At 36.1% G+C, this 18,842-nt stretch overlaps 3 protein-coding genes across 3 annotated transcripts; all 3 read left to right on the forward strand.

Moving 5' to 3' along the window:
- Nucleotides 1–842: 842 nt before the first annotated feature.
- Nucleotides 843–10,491, forward strand: LOC105218889 (uncharacterized). Its single transcript, XM_054232703.1, has 6 exons — nucleotides 843–1,926; nucleotides 2,556–3,638; nucleotides 3,711–3,960; nucleotides 5,112–6,127; nucleotides 6,664–7,665; nucleotides 10,169–10,491. Exons 1-6 carry the CDS (start codon nucleotides 979–981, stop codon nucleotides 10,409–10,411), a joined length of 4,542 nt encoding a protein of 1,513 aa, XP_054088678.1. The 5' UTR covers nucleotides 843–978; the 3' UTR covers nucleotides 10,412–10,491.
- Nucleotides 10,492–11,064: 573 nt separating this feature from the next.
- On the forward strand, nucleotides 11,065–14,457 carry LOC105218888 (uncharacterized). The gene is made up of 3 exons (XM_029044629.2): nucleotides 11,065–12,259; nucleotides 12,366–13,481; nucleotides 13,614–14,457. Exons 1-3 carry the CDS (start codon nucleotides 11,234–11,236, stop codon nucleotides 13,839–13,841), a joined length of 2,370 nt encoding a protein of 789 aa, XP_028900462.2. The 5' UTR covers nucleotides 11,065–11,233; the 3' UTR covers nucleotides 13,842–14,457.
- Nucleotides 14,458–15,491: 1,034 nt separating this feature from the next.
- On the forward strand, nucleotides 15,492–18,804 carry LOC114804796 (uncharacterized). Its single transcript, XM_029044630.2, has 3 exons — nucleotides 15,492–16,709; nucleotides 17,051–18,205; nucleotides 18,270–18,804. Exons 1-3 carry the CDS (start codon nucleotides 15,708–15,710, stop codon nucleotides 18,519–18,521), a joined length of 2,409 nt encoding a protein of 802 aa, XP_028900463.2. The 5' UTR covers nucleotides 15,492–15,707; the 3' UTR covers nucleotides 18,522–18,804.
- Nucleotides 18,805–18,842: the final 38 nt, after the last annotated feature.

An 18,842-nucleotide genomic window follows, 5' to 3' on the forward strand; every position in this document is an offset into this window, starting at 1 on the left:
AATCAAGTTGAAGATAGGACTTATGGCCATGTTGACTTAGTTTAGATTAAATAACTCTAAAGAACTGTCATAAGACCTGGAACCGATTGGACAGCTTCGACTGTCCTTTGTGGCAACCAAATACTCCAAACGGATTGCAAGACCCTCACGATTCTACAAAGCGCTTGGACTCTATTACAAAGATCTTCGCTGGATTCGCAGAAGCTGTGCCTACCAAGGTGTTTTAACCTTAGTCTGACGAATGCTGGACATTGAAGGAGAAGGTAATTGGATGATTTATCTTCGCCTTCATCCAAGCAGCTTCGGCAACTTACGTCTGGCTTAATCCCTAACCTTACCGTACCTATTGGACAACCAGTAAACACACCAATGATTACGGCGAGATGAACATTCCTAAGAGACAGCAGCTGGAATGACCGTTCATCGAGAGCCAGAAAGTCCTGGTTATTGTCCAGTGTTTGGCGCACCCTCGCGAAATCAGTGTGGCCAGCACAAGTGGACCATGGACTACATGGAATTACAATTCTAATTTCGTTATTTGTTGTAAGACGATGGCTATAAGAGAGGAGGCTGCAATCCAACTAGTCACGTACTGAATACAGTCGGTGGTCGGTGGTCTGTTTGATATGTTATATAGAATTTCCAAATTTTTGAGATTAAAAAATGATTATCTTCAGAAGTTTGAGGACTTACTTCATTGTATATATAATAATTAATTTGGTTACGAAGAAATACTTTTCGACATACATAAGAAAGTATGGTGCTGATAAGCACGTGTGTTCATAACCTTAAAAAACATAGCTTTTTCGAATAACTTTTCAATTAGATTTCAAAAAAATCGAAAATGCTATTGAAAATGTTTTCTTACGATGTCACATTCAAATTAATACGTGAAAATTTTTTATACGAAATTTTTTGTACACCGTATTATATATACTGTTATTTAAGTGTTTAATCTAAATTTTATGTTTCAAAAAAATGCGTGAGAGACGAAGATCAGATATACGAAATGATGAATTCAAAATAGAATTGGCAAAATTTTTGAAGGATAAAGATGTACCACAATGGTTTCGCGCCTTCTCCACTTTCCAACTCAATGCCGCGGACAAGCTGATGTCAGCCATACGTGACGATGTCGAGCAGGATACCGCACATCGTGTACGCTATTGCCTCAGTGTCTTGGGTTTGTCGCCGTTGCTCAGCAATAAGAATTTAAAACTGATAATGCAAATAAGTGGTGGCAATGATTTGGCCTTCTTGTGGTTCTTAATGGAATGTCACTATAAGACGCCAAATGAGAATGAGTATAGTCTCAATGAACAGTTAATACTCTCAGCTATTGCACATTTGGATATGATCACGACATTACGTGGCTTAGATGGGCTCTTGCCACGTGGCCACAAATCAAAGCGCACTATAGCGAAATACAATGCAAATATAGTGAATAAAAATTTACCAAAACCAAAGCGCATTGTAAAAGAGGGTAAGCTCACGCCATATTTTCAACGGTTGGAACGGCCCAAAATGATACATGAGACACACAAATTGAAACGACCCGATTATAAGGTGAAATTTCGAGCATATGAAAAATACAAGGATATCAATTATGAACCGCCAAATGAGAAGAATCGTTGGTTTGCTATGTATACGTTCAAGGAAACCGTACGCATACCATTGGCTGAGCTTCGCTTGTATTTTGATGGTTTCTTTAAAGAAATTGGTACACACAATGCAAGCGAAAAAGCAGCAATAAGTATAATTGATTCGGCGTTAAGAAATTTAGATACTTATAGTGAGAAGACAAGTCTATGCCTACATCACCAAAGGGAGCTGGAAATCTTGGAGCAGAAAAGACATGTGCAGAGAGTGGAAGAGCGGCAAAAATGTTTGGATGGTTTGCAAAAATTTGAAAAGAAGAACAAGGAGGTATGATTACATTGATTTAATTAATAATCTAGGTTTAAGCATTTGGAGATTCTAAATATCCTTTCTCATATTATATAAAGGAACTAGAAGCAGAAATGTACGAGGCGAAAGACAAGTGATTCTACAAGGGATGTCCAATTAATTATGTATGCTCGTTTTTTTTAAGGCATACACTAATTAGTATCGAAACTTTCATTGTTCCCTCGCAATTTTACGAAGTTCTTCTTACTTGGAGACCCGCTCATTTCTTTCGCCAAACATCCTAACCTTGATCCGTATTCTTAAGTTTTCCCTATTTTTTTATTCCAAGCAAGAAAACTTTACCTTTCAGCAACATAACGGAACTAAAAGCGTCATTCTTGTTAGGTCTAGTAGTAGTAGGTAGTAGTCTCTCTGCGAGGTCCGTTCGTAACATTAGCAAATTTAGACCAAATGTCTCACAAAACACGAGTTAAATTATTTGTCTTTGTGCACAGCGCCATCTATTGACCTCAAATCGGTAAAAGAGCTTTTATGAGAAGCGTTTAAGTCAAGCAAGAATTCCTCTATATTTTTAGAATCCTTAATTCAATTTCGAATTTGAAGCACAATTGAGCTTTTAATGAAACAAGCTTTTTTCTACATTACAGGAGAGAATAGCACGCATGCATGAATCTCTGGACAAGGAAGTAGCTATTTATCGTTCCAAATACAAAGATAAATCGAAGATTAAAAAAGGTTATTTACATATGTTAACCAAAGATGATTACGAGGAATATTCGATAAAAGATGATGATGATGACAGCGAATGCGATTGCGCATTGGTGCCATCCTCAACGGAGGCGTACAACGAACGCGTCAAGCATATTGCACGAAGCATCGCTAGCACGCAGTCACAAGGTCGGCAAGGTCCCAAAAGTCAATCGCGTCTACTCGGTGGTAGTAGCGGTGGGAAACGCGACACAGTTACAAGCTTTTTTGATGCGAAACAAAGTATGATGCTAAGCGAAACCGATAAGCTATATATAAAAAAGTTTAATTATGGACATCGTAAGATGACCACGCCCAAGCCATCGCAACTGTTCTTTGAATCGCCCACCGGCAATCAACCGTATAAATTTAATTATGATAAAATATTCAATTGTGAATATTATTTTAATCGAGATAAATTTATCAAGAAAGTGTGTGCACGTATGCTAGAGGACGATGACAAGGAAGAGATCGGTCGGTGTTATGATATGCCGAATGTTGGCGAGGTGGCGCGTAAATATGCCGATACGAAATGGGATGAGCAACAGGTGGTAATGCGACAAGAATATCGTGTCACACGAAAAGCCATCGGACTGGCATCGATCGAAAATTTAGAAGCCCAACAACATGAGGTGGAGTTACCCGAGGGTATACCGGCACAAGGTTTTTACGATTGTGAGGACAAAGAATTGATGCATCGCATGTTGGGCGCCGCACTCGCTCATTTAGCGAAGAATCCCAAATATGTGTTGGCTTCTTTGCCAGATTGCCACAAGTTGCCGATACTGCGTGAATGGATCTATCAGCGTTACGGCAAGCGGTATACACATGCAGAACGTGTTGCTGACTTTGCACATTCGCGTAAAATGTTAATGGGTATTAATAATATGAAGTTAGGTGTTAAGATACCAACCACAAGGGATGTTGGCAAAACTGCATATCTTACATCGAAGTCCCCATGTCTTAAGTACATGCGCAAGAAGGTAAGACTGGCTACTTATTTGCACCATTGGCTGTTTTGCTTACGTCTTTTCTATTATATTTACATTTTATAGGTGCAACGTTTGCGTGATATTTACTTTCAAGATACTAATAAGGCTCATATGGAAAATGCACGCCTAATGTGGCTTACAATGAACAATGCTATGTGTTCGATATCTCAGCGTGATATATTCTTCTCCTATATGCCGCAACGTATGAACGATTTACATCATATGAATCCATGGAAGCTAAGAGAAGTTAAGGATATGAAAACTTTGTATGAAAAAAGAAAAAAGGAGCAGCGAGCGAAGGCTAATTATGAATGAGTTCCTGAACTGAGTATTTGCTTGTAGCATCTCTTTCCCGATATGTTTTGTATAAGCAAAATTAATGTGAATCTATCGTTCAAGTATGTATGTAAATAAAACAAATAAATTGTAGTAGTTTACACAAAACAATTATAGTTCCGTTGGTTGGAAGGGAATGTGATTGGAAAAGTCTAAGTGAGTACCAAGCACAGTCAAGCTACTGCAAAATAGGCACACGAGATGGAAGGAAAGAAAAGAAAATTTTAAAATACATCTTTAACACTTGAGCAGTCTACAGATTCATTAAGGAATCAGTTTTACGGAAGATAAATGATGTCAAAAGTACTCCTGACTTAGACTAACAATGAACGGGAACAAAGACAGAGATCTATCTTATCCTTTTCAGATACGGGGTTTTCAAAATATTATCCAGAGGTTATGACCTATTTCTTAATAGTTCTTGACAGGTGTAGAATTAGCTGCGCTTGGCAATTGTCTAGAGCACCTCCTGCCTTTGTCAACTCGTCTCCTTTTACGTTTCCCGAAATGTTCCTTTGGTCGAGAACCCAAATTATGGACAGGTGGAGTTTTTCTCCGAGCGAACTCAAAGTCCTCCCGCAGTTATTGACTACGCTCGCATTAATTTTTGGTCAGACCAAAGTTAGTAATGCCCCCTGACTGTTTATCTACCTTCTCTATTCCTAGTACTTCCGTCTGTTGAGTTTCGTAGACGGGAGATAGATAGATGTCAGTTCAGTTTACTATCGATCTCTACCCCGAAGTATTTAGTTGTGGGAGACAGAGAGATCGTTGTACCGCTGAGTGAGGAAAGTGGAAAGAAATATTGGTTTTATATGTGAATAGTATCAGTTCTGTTTTACCGGGGCTTACACCTAGTCTGTTGTGCCCATAGGTGTAGCCTTCGTAGAACACTCTCCAGTGTCAACTTGCAGCTTCCATTTGTAATGCTATAACGTATCTAACTGTAAACCCTGACTTCACAACGCACTCAAAACTGTTTATATAATATATTTACGACAGTTATATTGACAAGTGAAAATATATGACTTTCTTTTTAACAAATTTTTTCGTTCGCATTACATGGATAGTTTCTTGAAAATTTTCTCTTGAAATTTATCATAATTGGTATTTAATATTTTCTATGCAATTTCGTTCGAAAAACTCAAATATATCGCGGAAACAAATTATTATCTATTTATAATACCATATTTTCGCAAAATTTACTTAATAAAATGTTAAGTTCGCGTAAGGAGAAACAGTTTCTCTTTAGCTTTATGAATGATCGGGATGTGCCAGCTTGGTATCGTGGTACATCGCCATTTCAAACAGAGGCTGCCGATGAGCTTGCGAATTCAATACGCGACGATTCCGCTCAGGAAACATCTCATCGCGTACGTAATTGTCTCAATCGACTCGGTCTAATACCAGCTGTACACGATAAGGATCTAAAAATGCTTATGAAATTGAGTGGCGGTAATGATTTGGCTTTCTTGTGGTTTCTTATGGAATTATATTATAAAATGCCTGGTGATGAATATAGCAGCCTAAATGAACAATTAATACTAACGTCGATAGCACATCTTGATATGGTCACTACATTACGTGAATTGGATAATATTTTACCGCCCGGACACGCTTCCAAACGGCAATTGGAAAAGCGAAGAAAGCAAAGGTTAAGAGATAAAAGTTGGCAAGGACAACCACAGAAGCTATCGAAAAAACATTCATCACCATACTTTAATAAGCTGGAAAGACCCGTACAATATGGTAAACCCCTCGAAGTGGAAAGACCGGATTTTAAGGTGAAATTCTTTCGTTATGAAATCTATAAGGATCCAAATTATGTGCCACCAAACGAGGAAAATCGTTGGTATGCCAGACATGTTTTCAATTCGGCCAAACGCATTTCAAATATAACAATACGTGATGTTCTCAATAATCTCGGCGATCATTTTGACTTAATACCGAGTATATCCAATAGAGCTTTAGAGGTCATTAACTATGCATTGAGTATGCATGATATGAAAAATATGAAAAATAAAGTTTTGTGTAAGAAGCATCAAGACGAAGAGGAAGAAGCACGACTACGGCGTACACGGTTCATATTAAAACAACGAGAAAAATGTGTTGAAACTCTCCCGTTGTTTCGTAAGAAAAAAGAGGTATGTATTCACATATAAAAGTAATAATTATAATTATTTGAGATAATCTTAACACTAACCTCAATATAGACCTGGTTATAAGCTTGATCCCAAATGACAGCAAGACTTTTTCTTCTGTTTAACAACCACTTAATTGCTGAAAATTAGATGTTATGCATTTGGTATAATAATGCAGTCATAATCGTCGAATGTTGTCTTGTACAAATTTTCCATCGTTCGTTCGGATATTATCATGACGTCTAGGCTCATGTGGGTTCTTCAAATACTATATTTTTTCTAAAGGTTTCGTCCCCTCAGTTAAACAAAATTTTCAATGTTAATTGCGTGGGCTATAAGTCGTTCCATTTCAAAGCTTGGTTAATCCCGAATAGATCAATTTAGACCAAGCTTTAGATGGTATTGGAATATTGTAGATTTCACGCCGTCTTTCAATTTGTCAAAACAAGCTCTGATAAGCTCACTAGATCCTCAATACTCAATCAGATTTTATAACTGAACTAAATAAGCTAATTTTTTTGCATATTTTCACATTCCAGGCACAACGGGAAAGAATACAGAAAATGCTTGATACTGATGTGGAAATGTATCGTCTACACTACCAAAAACAATTGCGCTCACACAAAGGTGATCAAACCTATATACGACTACTCGACAAAGACGGTTATTGTGAGCATTTAATTGAAGATGATCAGGAAGAGAATTGTAGTCCTATTGGACCATGTCCTGGAACACCTTCTCTTCTGTCGATGGTGGCTAGTCATATATCAAGATATGCTCAATTATCGGATAGCAAATTAAATGAACTGAGTAAAGTCGAATCGTTATTGATGAACAGAACTCATCGTTTATCATTTGGACAAAGAGATTCTCAACGGTATCAATATCTCAATACAACTCCAACACCACCATCATCGGAACGTTATTTTGTGGGTCCCACCGATAATAAACCATATCATTTTAGTTACACGAAAATATTTCGTTACAAAGATGAAAATGATAAACGAATATTTATTAAAGAAAAATGTGTGGAAGCAATGGAAAATAAAGAGCCGCATATACCGAAGTTGGATGATCTAACGCCAGATTTGGCTAAATTGGCAAAGAAAAGTGCGGATCAAACGTGGGATGAAAATAAAGAAGAAATGCTACAGGCGGATGTAAATAATGTATTACAGGAATCACCACTACCTGTGGATCCCTATCCGCCTGATATGCCACGTTTACCATTCTACGATTGTGAAGATACCAAGCTAATGAATGAAATGTTAAGAATTGCATTAGTTCATATGAGAAAAAATCCAAAATATGTACTAGCCTCATTGCCAGATGCCGACAAATTGCCAATGCTACGTGAATGGATTTATCAACGCTATGGCAAAAGATATACGCGTGCACAGCGTATTAAGGAATTAAATAACTCCATAAAAATAATGAATGTATTACAAAAATTGAAATTACGCGCGGTACTTCCTAAATCAACTGAAATTGGCACACAGTATCTTCAAAGTTATAAATGCCATAAATATATCATGAAAAAGGTAAGTGCTTATTGCTGCATTTCGAACATTTTAGGGTTGCATTTCATGAAAGACATTCGGCATGTAGTAAAAAAAGTATACCTACGTTTTTGAAACATAATAATAATAATTTATAATAACAAAATTAGGTGAATTGTGAGATAGTTGTTGGAGTTCAGCACTAGGCAAGAACTGGGTTCGATCTTTTGTTTGTTTTCTCTAGCTCTGAGACTGCCTGTACCTTGAGTTCGAAACTTCCAATCTTTACGATACTTGAAAACTAGAGACACACTTTGAAATGTGATCTGGATATGGTGCTATATTACCCTAATATCCTTTTCATACAGAAGCTAATTGATCAATTAACCGGCCTCTGCTCGATTAAAACGCTGATTAAGATCGATCGATACAAAATAAAAATCTACATTGATTTTTAATTGCCTTTTAATCGACTTGAAATCAGGGTTTTCATTTACTACTCTGTAGAAGCAAAATTTCTAGAATTATTGCTATGCTATCGCTACCGCTCTCACTTTGTCGAGAGCCACAGCATAGCCTAGCATAACAATGTAAAAGTATGTGCTTTACTCTGCTCCGAGTTTTGTTAGGTAAAAAACTATAGCTGGAGCGGGAGCAAAAAATTAAATTCTGCGCTATGCTCTGGCGTAGCGGTAGCACAGCAGAACAAAAATTTTAATATGCTACAGCTCTCGCATGTGTTTGTTGTTTTTTTCTTTTTCTTCAGAAATCTTTTCGAAGTATTGCACAGAGCTGAACTCTGAAATACAGTAGTTTTCCGAAATAACGAATATTCGATTTAACGAAAACCGCTTATAACGAAAAACCAAATTTGTTACATTGAGTACCTTAAATAACGAACATCGGAGAATTGTAAGTACTCGGTTTAACGAACAACATGAAGAAGACATATGTATGAAGAAAGATAAAAAAATTAAATAACATCGAACCAGAATTAAACATATAACTTGAGCAAATTCAAAAGAAATGTGCAAATTGAAAATATTACTACGTTTATGCTTCATTTCTACACGGTTATATTCTACTGAATTGAATCAGCCATTAAATTGAGGGCTGCCAAGTATTATAAATATGTCCGCATTTTCCAGATATAAGGGGTGTGCGGCATAAATCGGTTGAGAAGTGTTCGGGCAGAAATGCACGAGCAAAACCGACCACTGACCGACCCAAACACGAAACCGACTACACACTCGTCGAAGTTTTTGCAAAAAACCGGTTTTCGCTACATCATCCGACTACCCACAGTGCCACGGGTGGGCCACAAAAAAAAAACGGTGCTAAAAAGTAACCAATAACCGGTTACTGTAGTACTACACAGTACCAGGCGTTTGCCGCAAAAATTCGATAGTAAGTGGGGTAGGGGTTTTTAGCGAAAAATTGGCAATACGGAAACCCTGTATATGCAATTTGTCAAAACAAAATACGCCGGCACAAAAAATCAGCTGATTTGACGTTCAACTTAACTCTAAATCCGTTTATGCATCCAAGTTAACTCGTCTACATACGTAAAGAAAATGTGTATATTCTATCCGAGTAGATTATTTAACTCGTGGTGAAAAAGTGTTTATGCATATGGGTTGAACTTACCCTTGTATAATATAACCGAGTAGAAATGAAGCATAAACGTCGTATATGTTGAGTTTTATAAAAAACTTAAATTAAAATTATTGAAAAAAAACATACCTCTCTACTCGAAATAACGAAAAATTCGATGTACCGAATAGGTCTGACAATTAATGTGTTCGTTATTTCGAGTAGAAACTACTGTACTTCAATGTATATTGCACAGTTCTGTGCAATACTTCGAAAAGATTTCTGAAGAAAAAGAAAAAAACAACAAACACATGCGACAGCTGTAGCACATGAAAATTTTGATTAGCTCTGCTGTGCTACCGCTCTCAATTTTTTGCTACCGCTACGCCAGAGCATAGCGCAGAATTTAATTTTTTGCTCCCGCTCCAGCTTTAGTTTTTTACCTATCAAAACTCGGAGTAGAGTAGACCACATACTTTTACATTGTTATGCTACGCTATGCTGTGGCTCTCGACAAAGTGAGAGCGGTAGCAAAAGTAAAATGAAATGCTACGAGAGTAGCGTAGTTTTTCAAACGCTGCTTGAAATGCAACTCTGTGGCAAGAACCGTATTTGTAATTATATGTACGTTCTTTATCTGCGAGTTGTGGCTACGCTATACGACGGTAGATGTCACTGCTAAAAATAGCAATCAGCTGATGAATCTTACCAACTTCTTATGAAAAGCAAAATCAAAAATGTATAACAGCTGATCGGTTATCGAGTAGACGGCAGTGTGAAGGGCTAAAACTGGTTTCTGAATCAAAATTTTAATTGATCAATTAATTTGGCTATGTGGAAAGGCTATAAGACTGTTCCTCTGATTAAATTGTAATTATTGACCCCAAAGCTCGAATTTCTGAGATCTTGCATACCATTTAAACCCTTATATATTTCTTCTCTTCAATTGCAGGTGGGCATAGCACGCCGACAATTTTATGATCGTGTCAATTCGGATCTATTGAAGCGAGCACGTTTTTTCTGGTTTGCGTTGCGTATTTCGCTATGTGCACTACCAACACGTGCAACATTCTTTGCTTATTTACCAGCAAGACAAGTTGATAATTATATTTTTAAGCCATGGAAACTATCCGAACGTATGGAAGCTAAGGCAGAATGGGAAAAAAGGCGTACCAAGGCACCGAGGGATAAATAAGATTCTATATAAAAATAATATTAATTAACACAAAAACGTATGAAAAATTATATAAGTATGATCAATTTGAACTAAAACAAGTTGTTGTTATTATTTAATTGTTGGAAGAAACACTGTGACGTAATTGACAGATGGTTGAATTTATTCTGTATCTGTTTTATGTAGGGGTTAATAAAGATTTCAGTGCTATTTTTCGCTGGGAATTCCGTGCAGATATGGTCGACATTTAATTGAGTAAACGTTGGAAGAATTATGAATTCAGCACTTGGTTCAGGAAATATGAACAAGTGTTGTGTTCTAAAATCTATGATGAGGATTATTGCTTGTATTTCCCTTCTGCATCTGCCAATATAATTGAGACATTTATCACACTTCTGATTTTAATTTGTGTTTCAGGTCCATCTCATCATCTTTTGCAACATTTATCACACTTCTGATTTTAATCTTAGTTTAAGTCCATCACTTCATCTATTGAAACATTTATCACACTTCTGATTTTAATTTTTGTTTCAGGTCCATCATTATCTCACTTAATTTTTACTATTTACATAAATTGTACAATAATTAATAATAATTTTTAGCAGTTTAACAATACGTTTTAGTACCAACACTTTTTCAAAGCAAAATGGATTTGAAAAACACTCAATCAGCCATTGGCATTTCAAGTCTATTGTCAAAACGATTTCAAATAATTTTTTATTATCATTTTTCGAACATTTTTTCATTATATGAAATTAAATTTTTTATCTTGTGTAAACTAAATTAAGTGTATTAATTAAAATATTTTTTTGTTTGGAAAGTTAACAAAATTCATGTATAACAATGTTTTTACAAAATTACGCAAAACCCACCACCAACTGGGTAGCACGGGATATGCAGCGTCAACGCGATTTCGTTGAAAAATATATGCGTGCGATAGATGTGCCAGATTGGTATCGGGGCTTATCGTCATTTCAATATCGTGCTGCCAGTAATTTGCTTTATGCCATTCGTGATGATCTCGAGCAGGACACTTCGCATCGTGTACGTGAAATCTTGAATACGATCGGTTTACGTCCACCGATATCGAAAAAGAATGTACGATTCGTTATGAAATTGAGTCGTGGCAATGATTTAGCCTTTTTGTGGTTTCTAAAAGACTTATTTTATACAACGAAAGAACCGGGTTATAATACAAATGAACAATTGATTTTATCATGTATAGCTTATTTGGATGTAATGTTTACTATACGCGGACTAGATAATCTATTACCAGCCCCACAACAACCAAAACACAAACCACCCAAGCGTAAAATGAGTAGGATTGTTATTGAGCGACTATCTAGACGAAAAACTCAATACAGTAGATTATTGCCACCCTTAAAAAAAACTGAATCAATGCAACAGCAGTATAAGTTGCCATATCTTGAGCGTCAACCACGTCCACGTCCATATGGCAAATCGCTCTCGGCACGTCCACCGGATAATGTATTACAATTGAAATTTTTGGACATGTTAAAAGATCCCAATTACGTAATACCAAATGAGTCGAGTCGTTGGTTTTCCAATTATGTACCGAACGAAGGACGTAAAACAGCAAATAGTCTGGTTAATGAAAATTTGAATGAAATTTTCAAAGCAAATTTATTCAAAATTCCCAGTCAAGTCTTTGAGGCACAATTATTTAAGAAACTTAGATTATCGGGTACCGCATTGAGGAAAAATAGTCAAAATGAATTGGGCAGAAATATCTTATGTGAACATCATAAAGTCATGCAAGAGATGGAGAAGAGTCTAGAACTCGAGTTGCGTGTGATAGCCATGGAGAAGTGTCGAAAGTATTTCGATTTGGATATTCCAAAGAAAGAGGTTAGTAAACATTTCAGGTAAAACAAGTTTTAAGAAAGATCAGATTTCAAATACCGTATATAAGATACCCAATAACCTCTAATTTATTTTAATTTCCTACACACAGAAACGCATCGCGCGCCTGCGCAATCAAATTGAGAATGATGTCAACATGCATTTGATGCGTTTTCGAGAATTAGCTGACAAATCTCGTAGTCAATTGCTTTTATGGTCCAAGGATGATCTACAAGTTTGCAATGTAAGTAATGACCTGAGTAGTTTTGGAAAGGAATCATGTGATTTATGCATGAGCAAAAAGCCACAATGTCGTTCCGTGCGTACTCAAAGCACACAAAGCGAGTGCCATTTTGGAATAAAACCCAATATGTGTAAAACTGCGCCTAAAAGGCATTTAAGTGCAAAAAGTGAAAACAGAATTCGTACACAAAATTTTAGAAGTATCACTGAACCAGAAATAATTGGCGATTGTTTGAACAACAATATGGATAGTCACAAAACGCAAAATAAAAAGTCACAACTGACTTCAGGATGTGGTTGTTGTACGAAAGATACCAATTGTGATAGTAACTACGATTATATGCAAAACTACGATTATGGACACTCAGATACAAGTAGTGAAACTAAAGCATATTTTAATGCACCTCACAAGCATTCCCCGTTTAAATTCGATTATCAAAAAATCTTTGATATACCTTTCGAACAAGAAGATGATATAAATATAAAGAAAACATGTGTAGCGGCAATTCGAAGTGATGAGTGCTTAAGCAATCACAATGCCGAATCTAGAGAAAATATAGATGCAGCAATTACAAATTGTACCCTGAAGACAATGAAAAATAATTTCAGTAAAAGCCATACGAATGTAGATTACGACACCGAACCTTTAATACCAAGTGCAAAGACAAAAACGTATTATGATCCAAATGATAAAGTATTAATGCATCAAATGTTGAAGGAGGGTATTGAAAGGCTGGCGAAAGATACTAGATATGTCCTTGCAGCACTACCCGATGCACATAAATTACCAGTTTTACGCTATTGGATATATCAACGCTATGGCAAAGTCTATACACAAAAGGAAATGGCCGAGATTTTCAAAACATCGACACTACTCTTTCGTGCGCTCCTTCAAATGCAGATACACGAGACATTGCCATCACCAATCGATCTTGGTCGGGCAGTATTTATTGATTACAGTTGTCACAATTACCTAATGAGGAAGGTGAGCATAAAAAACACTGTATATATTTACCATGAGTATATAAGATTTTGTAAACAAAAATGTATCGAGTTTTGCAATTACACGATCACTTTATTGAAAAAAAAAAATAAAACGATTTTTTCTATTTTGCAGTGCGACCGCATACGAGACTTATTTTATAAACGCGTTGATCAGGCAATTATGAATCAATCTCGACACCTCTACATCGCAATGACACCATATGCGTATGCCGGACGTTCACCAAATAAAACTGTATTCGCTTATTTACCATCACGCCCCAGTGACATACAACACTTTCGTGTGTGGAGTCCTCGTGACTGTAGGCCAAGAAGAAGACAGTCTGTAAAGTTACTTAAGTAATGTTTTGCTTGTATAGAATAGATTGTGATACATTTTTTTAACTTCCATTGCAGTTTAGATATCAGATTACAGTGTACAAGTGCTACAATTCATTGTGGCTTTTGCTATTGGTAAAACTCAGTGCTTCAATGTTGTTGGAGTATTTAAACTCTGTAATTTGGTGACTAAACTATTTTTAAAAGTTTTGGGTTTTGCAACAAAATTGTTGCTTTTCAAATACATATTACATTTTTGCTTGTTTGTGTTGAAGGATTATTTATTGATTTATTTCAAATTTGTATGTAATTTCTTCGTGTTTTCAATTTTTGATAACAATTAATTGCGAATTCTGGATATGTTGATACATAAATTAAAATTATTTGTATTTATTTAAATATATATGGAATTTTTATTTAGAATAATGATAAGTCACTTACCGATTAGTAGACGCTTCCGTAGCCGTGTATTTAGTTTTATGGGAAGCGTTGAAATTGATTTTAACACAAGATTTTTATTACTTCACATTTGCTTACTTAACAAATTTAAATTTAAAAAATCCGGTTAAATTTTAATTTTTAATGGTTTCTTTAAAAATATCTGTTAATATAGATTGCTTTTTTTATATAAAAGGCTACAACTTTTGTTTTATTCAGTGTATATTCAACTACAACATGCATAAGTATGTGTATGCATGCATGAACATGTTCTTATGAGAGTGCCTGCAAGCTAGCGGTATCATTAATTGCATTACATTAATTATACACCATCGTTCATTATTATCGCACACAAATTTCAATTAAATATTGAAACACCGCGATAATAAGCACACTTATTATTATGCACCTTGTTCTTAAGCACCATTTCCACAGCATTTATGACACAAAATATATTTAGCATTCCCTTAGCACTACATTTTAATTATTTAATATTGCAAAATTTATTAAACTCGACATTTCAGCACCAATTTAAGCATGAAACTTTATTTTAAATATCTACGTCTGCACACACATGCATTTGCATATTAGCCTACTTGTATCAGACTCTCTGGCTGCCAGCGGTCTCACCAATTGCATTGATTTTATACACACTTTATTTATATTATATGCAACATTCATTTAGCACAACATAGCAACAACACATTCTTTGCATTTCAGTGCACAATTATTTCGTATAAAATAAACGCTTAAACACCAATTAATTATATTTTTAACCAATTGTCTGAGAGCACACCGAAAATGCAATTCACTTTTGCATTACTTCGGGTTTGATAGCTTAGGAAATGGCGACAAGAACCGTTATGCGTGAAGTGCTGCCACACACAAATAACAGGAAATGAGGAAATTGGCAATAATTCACAATAGTCTATCAGTGTGCAGAACATTACAGCCGTTTTAATTGAAAAACAGCGGAAAAGAAAAAAATGCATATAAAAAATAGTTAATAAAAAATAAAATAATAAAAATATGCATATTAATGTAAATGTATAATAAATATACTGTAATTAATTAAGCAAAGCAAAGTGAAGTTTTGAATGCATATTATGTAGTTCTGTTAAAACACGCTCTGTACTTAACCCTTATGTATGCAATTTGAAAAAGTTTATTGACGACCTGAACATCAATCAAGTATAACTGTCAATAACAGAAAAAATTGTATTGTCGTTTGAAATCTCAAATTGTTTTCTAATTCATTCAAGAATTTATATAATTGTCGTAATTAGATTTTCACCAAATTTGTGTGCGTTATTAGAAATACTAATTTTCGCTAAAAATCTCTCAAATTTATGTACATAAATTCCGCATTTTGTGTTTATTCTATTGAAAATTTGAATTTTCATTGTTAAATAAATTTTTTTGTAAAAATAAATTATATTCAATTCCGTGCAATATGTTCTCCGGTGGAAAACGTGCGACACGTTTGGAAGCAGAGACGACAAGACGCAATCAGCAAATTATCGAAAACTTCGTGAAGAATGAAGATGTGCCTTGTTGGTATCGGGGTTTATCATCCTTTCAAATAGAGGCCGCACGGAAATTGCATTATGCAATACGCGATGACCTTGAACAGGGCACAACAGATCGTGTGTTGAACTTATTAAATCGTATCGGCCTGCGACCGAGCATAAGTAATGGTAATATCCGTTTTCTAATGTTCATGAGTGGCGGCAATGATTTGGCATTTTTGTGGTTCATCAAAGAGTTGTTCTACAAATCCGATGGACCAGATTGCAATCTCAATGAACAGCTAATTTTATCCAGCATTGCTCATTTAGATATATTATTCACGTTGCGCGGCTTAGATAGCATACTGCCGCCGGAACAGCCAACGAAGGAGGAAATACGACGCATTGCCAGGAAGAAGATCGCCAGTCAAAAGCTGAAATTTCTAAATGAAATCGAAACTGAAAAGCATACCATCAATAGCATGCGCATTAAGTATAAACTGCCATATTTTGATGAGTTGGTACGGCCGCGCCTCTACGAACATCAGTTAACTGCATATCCGCCCACCTATCGTACCAAATTGATTTATAAAGATGTACTTAGGGACGCCAATTTCGTTATACCGAATGAGAGTAATCGTTGGTTTGCCGATTATCAATTGCATCCCGGCAAAAAGACGGGCGTGCAAATGCTAACCGATAAAATGCAGGAAATATTCAAAACTAAATTACCGAAACAATCGATGTTGCTTAATAAAGTATTCAACCAGCATTTGTTTAATACGTTAAATACTTCCGGATATTTTCACGAAGATATGCAGAAAAAGATCTTATGTTTGCATCATCAAGCCTTGGAAGAAATGGAGAAAAATCTCGAGAATGAGTTACGTTGGCGAGCACAAGAGAAATGCTTGAGATATTTTGATCCTGAAACACCGAAGCGGGAGGTGAGTGGATTTGGGTCTGGAATTGGGATCAGATCAATCTTTGAAAATTCAAAGATTTGTAGGGCATAGTCATCGACTATGCTTGAGCTTAGAGCTCCACTACATTTAAGAATAAATTCGTTGTAGTAGCTTTCCATTTATTTAAAGATTAAATGAAATCTTTATTAAATCATATTATTCCTATTTTTCCTTATTGAAACTTGAGATTATTTTTAGTGAGTGACAGTCCGTCCCATAACGGCTGCACCAGATATCAGAGATGGTCGCACCTTTATCTTTTTCTTCATCATATATTCATAATAATGACACTAAATCGTTCTCCACTTTCCTCCATCAACCAGGAACGCATTGAACGCATCCGCAGACAGATTGAGGCGGACGTCAAAGAGCATATGATACACTTTAAAGAATTAGCAAATCGCACGCGCAGTCACATGAAGATTATATCGCAAGATGAGATACGAGTTTTGGACTCAAAGGACTTTTTTGCCACGGACCGTTGTTGTGGTGGATTCCAAAGAGGATGGACCAAACTGACTTGTCACAGCGAATCTTGTCTGACACAGAGAGATAACAGCTGTGAAGACGGGTATAAACCAACAACTACGAAGAGTCATAACCTTCTTGCAAGCTCCTCGGAAACGGGTAACAATTGGGGAGGAGAAATTATTGGCGATTGTTTGACTGTGTCGACGCAGGCAAAAGCGAAATGTTGTAAGGAATGCAAAGCGAATCCAGCTAAACATAAACAGAAGCCTACAAATGCAACGAAATACCAACGTGTACGCGATATTTTACACAAGATGCCGTGCGATTGTGGTTACAAATATGTGAAAAACTACGATTATGGACATTCCGAGCAGGCAAAGGACGTAACGGAATCATATTTCAGGGCACCCGATGAGAATCGCCCATATACGTTTGACTATCCGAAAGTATACGAATCGAAGGAGCGTGAAAGTACGCGCTTAAATGTGCAGAAGGCATTTCTAAAAGTTATAAATAGTGATTTAAATTTGGAAAAGAATGATCCGAATACGCCCAAAAATCTAGATGATGCTGTAAAAGCGTACGCGAAGAAAGCGTTCAAAGAGGGCGTGACAGCTAAAAATATCGAATTGGCTGCAGAGGAAGAGAGGGAGAAACAGCGACGCAGATATCCATTTTTGGAAGTTGAAATGGATTACTACGACCCGGATGATAGGAAATTAATGCAGAGCATGCTGAAGAATGCGCTCGATTACTTGGCGCAAAATCCCAAATATGTCTTAGCCTCAATGCCGGATGCACACAAAATGCCGTCGTTACTTGCGTGGATGGAAACGCGCTATGGTAAAACGTATACGAATGCGCAATTGACCAAATTACACATCAGAACACGTCCAACATTCCGCGCATTGAAACAGATGACCGCCGACGTGCTGATGCCGTCAGCCAAAAAACTCGGTAATGCCATATTTGTTAATTACAATTGCCGAGATTATCTCATGAAAAAGGTTTGTAAGACTATATCGACTAATTTTCAAAATAATAATATTTTTATTTGCAAATTTCTTTTAGACCGAACTGATGCGTAATGAATATTACCGCAGACTGAATGCATCGATTATGGATCAATCACGTACCTTCTATTTGGCCATTAAACCGCATATTTGCAAACATCCCAGAGACACTTTCTTCGCCTACATGCCGTCACGGGAAGCGGATATACAACACTTCCGTATTTGGCGTAGCCACGAGCACATGCCCGCCAAGGATGAGTTCTTCAAACGGAAATGTCGTGCCATGAAGTTGGCCAATCGTTTCTACTGAGTCTTCATGTGGACATATCAAGTTTTTGTTCACTTTATAGTGCTGTAAGCGTTAACTATGTTTAGACCTAATTTTTCTAGGTACAACATTTAGCAGAAAAACCAAATTTTTTAACGCAGTGGTGTGTAGAAAATTTTCAAAAAATTTTATTAACAAATTGATATTAATTTTGTTGTAAAATTGTTTGAAAATACTTCAAATTTACATCACAAGCCTATAAATTTATATAATGTTAAATTAACACAAAGCTATTACGAAAAATAAAACAAAATTGTATTTTCTAGTTAAGATTTTTATAATTTATATAGTTAATTTTTGTTT

Source organism: Zeugodacus cucurbitae, chromosome 6 (assembly GCF_028554725.1).
Source record: "Zeugodacus cucurbitae isolate PBARC_wt_2022May chromosome 6, idZeuCucr1.2, whole genome shotgun sequence".
NCBI classification, from domain to species: Eukaryota; Metazoa; Arthropoda; class Insecta; order Diptera; family Tephritidae; genus Zeugodacus; species Zeugodacus cucurbitae.